The sequence below is a fragment of the Opisthorchis viverrini genome, assembly GCF_000715545.1.
Source record: "Opisthorchis viverrini unplaced genomic scaffold opera_v5_473, whole genome shotgun sequence".
Lineage (NCBI taxonomy): Eukaryota > Metazoa > Platyhelminthes > Trematoda > Opisthorchiida > Opisthorchiidae > Opisthorchis > Opisthorchis viverrini.
The window spans coordinates 234284-241858 of NW_008752136.1; the positions used below are offsets into that span (position 1 = coordinate 234284).

The 7575-nt window shown below is 43.6% G+C and overlaps 1 protein-coding gene across 1 annotated transcript in view; it reads right to left on the reverse strand.

Annotated features, from left to right (window-relative positions):
* Nucleotides 1–1894: 1894 nt before the first annotated feature.
* Nucleotides 1895–7575, reverse strand: part of T265_11306 (hypothetical protein) — a gene marked incomplete at both ends in the record, with an annotated part of 13143 nt that continues 7462 nt past the window's right edge. The window contains one exon of the mRNA XM_009177930.1: nt 1895–2536. Coding sequence (XP_009176194.1) covers nt 1895–2536 — 642 coding nt within the window. The remainder of the gene's footprint in view (nt 2537–7575) is intronic.

Consider the following 7575-nt stretch of genomic DNA (forward strand, 5'->3'; position numbering starts at 1 on the left):
ACAAACAATGAAACTGTCAGAGTTGAGGAGCGGTAGTGTGACGAATTTGAGAGATGGAAGGCTGGAAAAATTCGGGAATTCGGGTTCCAATTGCTGATCAGAGAAAATAACTTGTAGGTCGATTGGAATCTTTGCTATATTGTTTATCCTAATGCGGGAGAGGGCGTCTGCAACGACGTTTTCAGACCCTCCGATGTAGCGTATGTAAGTTGTAAACTGAGCAATGAAATCTAGATGTCGGTTCTCTCGCGGTGAGTGTTTGTCTTGAGAAGTTTTCTAGGCAAAAACGAGGGGTTTATGGTCCGTGTATATAGTGAAGTTTCTTCCTTCGAGTATGTATCGAAAATGATCGACCGCTAAATAGATGGCCAGGAGCTCTCTACCAAAGGTGCTGTAGCGGGTTTGTGCGGGTTGCAGTTTGCGAGAGAAGAAACAGAGGGTTTGAATGCTGTCATTCACTACCTGCTGAAGGATCGCACCAACAGAGGTCTGTGATGCGTCCGTTTTTAGTATGAGTCGGCAATCAGGACCGGGGTTGAAGGCAGTAGTAGCTTGGTCATTGAATTGTAACCGTTTGCTGTTTGCTTTGAGCAGATCGGTTAGCGGTGCGAGGATCTCTGAGCAGTGTAGGATGAATCTGCCGTAATAGTTGACCATACCCAAAAATCGCCGGAGGATTCGTGTTGACTGAGGTAAGGGTAGTCCTAAATAGCAGTGGTATTATCTGGCAGCGGCCGGATTCCTTCGGATTTAACACAATGGCCGAGGAAGTCAAGCTGGTCTGCTGCGAAAACACTCTTATCTGGATTGATAGTGATACCATATTGTTGGAAACGTTCGAAGACGGCTTGTAAGTGTAATTTGTGTTCTTCGATAGTTTTGCTTGCCACCAACACGTCGTCAATGTAAGCGAAAACGTGGTCTAAACCATACAGTACCTGGTCTATGAAGCGTTGAAACGCTTGAGCGGCGTTCCGAAGACCGAAGGGCATGCGTGTGAATTCGAATAGACCAAAGGGTGTGGCAATCGCCATTTTGGGGATGTCGTTAAGGGCAACCGGTATATGGTAATACGCTCGGACGAGGTCGATTTTGGAGAAAATAGTCTTGCCCTGTAATTGCAGTGCAAAGTCGTGGATATGTGGTATTGGGTAGCGGTCGGGGCTTGTACGAAAATTGAGTGCTCGGTAGTAACCGCACGGTCGCCAATCACCAGTGGATTTCTTGGGGACCAAATGTAGAGGAGAAGCCCAACATGAGTTTGAAGGCCGGATGATTCCGAGTTGCAGCATATGGTCAAACTCAGCTTTGGCAATTCGCAGCTTCTCTGGGTGTAGTCGTCGCGGACGAGAGTGAACTGGAGGACTGGCGGTCGTTATGTGGTGCTCGACTTGATGCGGTACACTCGAGACCGAATATGAGGGCTTAAGCAAGCTTGGAAACTTTTTGATCAAATCGTCGAAAACCGGAATGTTTGAAGGAGGGGTGACGTGAATACTGAGTGGGTATGACGAAGCATCGACCTGGACTGGTGGAACGGAAAGCGACGTTAAAGAATCTAGAAGCTTATGCCGCTTAATATCGACGGCCAACGAGAAGTTGGTCAGGAAGTCCGCACCGATGATTGGGACCTGTACGTCGGCGACAGTGAAAATCCAAGGGAATGAACAGCGAAGGCCCAGGTCAAGCGTCAGTGACTTATGACCGAAAGTAGCTATGCGCGTGCCGTTAGCTGCCTGTAGTGTCGTTAGCGGGTTAGAAGTGTAGCGTTTCGAGTTTCCGGCAGGAATAACGCTAAGTTCTGCACCGGTGTCGACGAGGAACCGCATTCCGGTGGTTCTATCCGTAACGTAGTAGAGGCGACTAGGTGACTGGCCACTGGCAGCTGTCGCCACTACTGACTGGCCAGTGAGTTCCCCTGGTCAGGGGAGACGTAAGCACATGGAGGTGTGCAACGTAGAGCCTTGTCTTTGAATTTTGTGTGGTAATAGCAAAATCGGTTGGGATTCCGAGATGGAGAGGTCGGTTTACGTGAAACCGATCGGGACTTGCGTGACGTGTTAGTCCGCGCCGCTGTGGTGACTAGCTTGTTTACCGTGGCCACCAGTTGATCAATTTGCGCCTGCATTCGATCGAGACGTGCCATAACGGGGTTGCCGTTAGGCCGAATGGGCTGTTGTAAGGTTGAGGCTATCAAACGGTCGGCGAAGCATTCGTGGATCTTATCTGCCGTCTCAGCGAGTGACGACAGAGGGACATCTGACCGGGTAGCCAGAATTTGGCGAGTGCTTACGGGGAGACACTGCAGCCACAACTGCTTTAAAATTGCGTCGTAAAATGACTTACCGCATGCGAGGCTTTGCATGTGTCGTAGCAGTTGCGAAGGTGTGCGATCGCCCAGTTCGACCCCTGCAAGCAATTTTTGCAGATTCGCTTCGTCCGAGGTGGCTGTCCGTTTAATAATTGCTGCTTTTAGTGTGGTGTAGGGATTTGATGCAGGCATAGGATCAATCAGGTCAATAGCCTCCGCGGCAACCTATGTCGGGATTTGAGAAACCATGTAAGAAAACATGGTCTGCTGTGAGGTAATTCGGCGGAAATGGAAGTAACATACCAGCTGGATAAACCATACTCTAGGGTTACTGACTCCAAAGGCTAGCAGTTTTACGTGAACGGCGTTTTCAAACAACTCAGTGTTGAGTCCGTCTTCGTTAGACATGGTTGGAAAAAAATTATTGGACTAAGCGTATGCCTGAGAAATGTGGGAGTTCTGAGCTAGCAAGTAAAATAGAAAACAACAAAAGATGTTCGGGTTCACCAATTATGTAGTGGTTAACGGCTCTATATAAATCCCTAGTGGACAGAGAAAATTACTAATGTAAGCCAGATACAAAGTCACAAGGAGAAAAATCCAAGTAAATCTTGACTCACAGTTCAAAATAGGAGATTCCGTAGTTCCGTATTCCGTTGAACCACCATACCAAGAATAGTTTTATCTTCCTGTCCCAGATCTCCGGTGATCGAAATATTATTCCACAAGCGTGAATATATTAGTCCAGCGTTTGTAGCTGAAATGTTTGTTCACGTTTAGTGTTAGCAGCGGTCAATTATAGCCAACCGGCGGTCACAACATCAGTCACTCAGCAAAAGTCACGTTGGAGCCAACAAGCGGGCGGTAGCGGTTGTATTTCAGTAAAACAAACTTTTGTAGAGCGATGTGACTGATAATGATGGGAAAAAAAGATGATACTGAGCATGAAAAAGAGCAGTTTACAAGTGCTACAGTTATACTACCTAACTCCATTCTTGTCTCCAATACGTCTAGGGACACGGAATCCGATGGAAGGCAGTTGGTATACACATGAACACCTGAGGTAAACTACAAGAGTAATACCTGAATCTCCTATCCTAGGAGTTGATAATGCGCATGAGGTGCTTAGCTAACTGTGTTCTTCAATTACTGTCCTATAGGAGGGAGAGTTCAGATATAACAATAAACCAATCCGGGTGGCCTCAGTCATACTTAAGTAAACTACAGAGGTTTTTTCATCGATCATCAACCGCAACCAACCTTCCAACATGACTCACATTGCGGGAATTTGCTCGGATAGAAGGGTGAAACTAACAACACTTTATACAGCGCACACTGACAGACGTTTCCAACTGGGTGGCTCCGATTGAAACCAACTGATGTAGTGTACTAGGCGACTATCAGAGAGCTAGAGACATTGTGAATGAAAGAGATCCTGAAACGGGTGCGAGATAGAGTAACAAATAGGATCATCGTAACACACACAGATACGGTGCTTTAGCACGTATGTTGTTGTCTTGGTGGAGAAAATAGTCAACCCCCAGCACTACGAACCGGCCTGGTATCCACATCAGCAATTACAAAACACTGAAGAATCTTTCATCTCAATCACCCATGCTACTAAAGGATGCGCACTTAAGCTAATCTCTTGTGTGATTTTAGAACGGTACGAATAAGACGTTTTTACCATCATTTTGGAACTAGGGTATAATACTTCCAGTTGAATAATTTACAGACACGTTGAAAAGTTCAGCTGACTACGGATGCCACTGTGGAGGCGATTTGGGTCACTGCATAACCTCTGCGATTTTTGGGGTTGTTTTAGTAGCCAGTAAAACGTAATTGTCGAAAAATGTATTATCAAAAGATGTTCTTATTTTTCCTTGTAAGAAGGTCTGAGCTTTTAGGTGAAAGTTTACTGATCTAAACCATGCGAGGAAACATCGAAAACTTGTTGGTACATCAGATGGAAATACTAAAATTACAAACAGAAAGATGAAGTAACATTTCTAACCATGGGTCTTATCGTCTGGAAGAACTCTGGATCGTAGGTAGTATGATGACAAGGGAATTTCAAGTAATACTGCCTCGGTCTTCGTGTGCTTAGCCATATTACAGGTCGAAACCAGCTGTCCAACTAATTTCACTCAGTCGAGCAACAAAAAGGGGCATCGCTTGGGTGTAAAGGCTGTCTTAATGTACCCAAGCTGAAATGCATTCCCAAGCTTAACACCTCCACTAAGCTACCATTCTATACTTGTTTTGTTATTGAAGACTGCAGAAAGCGCCTGATGAAAAGAAAAGACAAATCCGAAATATCGCGAGAAATTGTTGCACTTTTTATATCTATATTCTGGTTTTTTCGGCTTGCGACATTTCAAGTTAATTTTAGTTAGCTTTAAATTCGGGCAGCAACTGCAGTTGTGAGACTATATACAGGTAATTTTGTCGAATATTTGCGTACAAGAAACTCAAACGACTTCAGCTGAATCTGTCTTTTATGATGTTTTTATTCAACTAATTCCGTTGCATAGCGCTGCCTCATTCTTCAGTTATTAGGATATTGTGGATAACGCACCATATGTTGGAGGGGCCCTGCCCATAAGGTTGCTGAAAACGCTTCGAAAGTTCACTGCCGGTTTTGCACTTTTTGTTGCTCAGCAGGTTGACGCAGTTACCGAGTTACCGACACATTGATGTTCTTCTTGGACCCGGATTTCGCCAAACCCACCGAATTGTTTCACTTGCACACTCATTTCGTTTTAACGTGACACCCAGTTGCATCTAACAGCATCTCTCGTTTACGGTGCTCTTCAACTGCGCTGCAAGAAGACCGCTTCTTTTTGTACGAGTTACGAGATATCGAAGTGCATCTTCCAGAAATAACACTTTGTCCATAATTTTAGTTCCCATGTAGTCTGGGCGCACTCGAGCAGGCAGGCATCCCTTATGGATACAAAACAAATCATTGAGGAATGCCAACACTTGCGATAGCTACCCTGAATCTCAGTGTGAAGAATGTTCAAGTTGGCCACATAAAAACACAGCCAAGCAAACCTGGTGACATTTCAGTGGATTTTCTGAATCCGTTTTATCGATTTTTTTCTGAGAGATCAACAACAGCATCTTTTTTCTCGCATTAGGTTCAGGTATTTGTCCTAGTTACGAAAGCACAGAAGCACTACAGAAATACGGACACCGACAAACACGGATTTTGCACGTTACTGATGGTAGGAGACCGACAAACGCCGCCAAGTATGTTTTTTATTTGGCGGTAAACGGATCACTGAGATGTTGGTGGGTACGCCATCATTCATCAAGTTAACTATATCTCACATTTCGATTGGCTACAAGTACAGTTTCGTTCAGTGGAATGTGAATTAATTTTCATCAACTCAATGTCTGGAATGTATACGATAAAGCTGATTGGGCACTGAAAAATCGTAACTACTCGGAAACGGTCCAGAAGTCCACACTAATCAGTGTGTCAGTCAAATGCATAGACAAAAAAACTGGTACATCATTTAGGAGGTAAAGACTAATACAATGAAGGGTTTAAATAGGTTGTTGCTCCATGTTATCCTCGTATAAATAACGAAGGGTTACTTCTTTTGAAATAGATGTCAACAGGGTATTCTCTACCTACCTTGTTCAACCACACTACATTCAGCACAAAAAATAAAACTCACATTTGGTGAAATACACTCATCTGCAAACTAATTTGGTTTTTCGAGAGACTCACCTAGAACCCAGCTGAATCTCTCGTTTTTAATGTTTTAATGTGCTACACCAGGTCGTCTCATGTTTCAGTCGCTACGATATTCGAGATATCGCGATACATGTATATTTGTAATGCACTACTAATAAAGTTACTGAAACTTCGTCGACGAACTTTGACTATAAATAAAGGACATCAGTGAGGTCGAAAAAACCGAGTTACGTTCACTTCCTACTTGCCTTTACCACTAACGTCTCTAGGAAAACTTGAAATCCGGTTGTAAACTAAAGGATTGCACGGCGAAGAAAGTTTAAAACCACTACCGAAGAAGGTAACCTGTCTCTAGAGGAGATCGGCAAATAACTCAAGCGATTTACCGGCCAGCTTGTAGCATCCCTCTCTTTTCTAAAGTGGATGTTGTGTCTACAAACCAATAAGCAGATTGTTTCTAATCGTCTACTGAAACGAAGACATTTTGATTGAATTTGAGCCTACTTTTCCTATCTCACTGCTATCCCATTAAAGTTAAACCATGTCATTGTGGCCGGAATGTAGATGTGCTTGAAGAGTGCAGTCATTACTTTGTGGTGTTAAGAATGCACGACATAAGATTTACTGTCTAACTGCTAAACGTATTCCGGCCACAATATATTTCTTCCCAGTGAAATCAGTCTTGCCTTGCAAACCGAGTTATTCTATGTTGAGAAGTTGAGAACACTGTAGAGCTGTTTCATCTTTGTTGAGAATCAACTGCAGTTCGCATTTCAAGAATTTCTAGGGGCTAGTGAAATATCGAGCTTTCGACTACATGTCTGTTCAGCAGTGTGAATAATTCAAACGCAGATAGTAAATAGCGCCAAAGAGTCCTTTAGTCGCGGAATTCACATCTTGTGGTTTCGTGTTGACTGTCTTCTCGTGTGACTAATCTTGGGATAGAAGTTTCATTCACCTTGCGAGATTATTTTTCCTCTGACCTACACAATAAAAATCTCTGAACTTTGATGAGGTGCGCACTGAAAATTATTTAAAATTCCCGGATCTCCTTATACTATCGATTTATCCGGTCGCTTGATTCATAGAGTAACTTTCATTTGGTAATTGACTTGCCTTGCATTTATCTACACATGTGATAAACCTTCAGCATGCAAATACCGACTGAGGAACATCTTTCCATTAAAGTACGGTAAAAGCTAGTGCATTTTACCGCGTAAATCAGGCCAAGTGGGTACATCTAACGGTTCGCACTTCAAGATAGGAATTCTGTAAAAAAACACTGGTTTGAGTCGTGTGGTCGAATTGACACGTAGGCCGCGTTTTCAAGCGTGCAAAATTATTGCTGCTGCACATATGTGGGTGTAGGTGCAAGTTTAGAACTCAGTGGCTTGCAGTGTGAAACCAACCGTTTGTCTGCAAGTCTCCTTTCTGTCTTTCAACTCAAGGCTAATGAACAAGCACACAAGGTTCTTAGATATTTCCAGAACTATGAGACACGTGTTTACGAAATGTTCAGCTTAGCTGTATATTTTGTGTGCCTGTCTAAAATGAA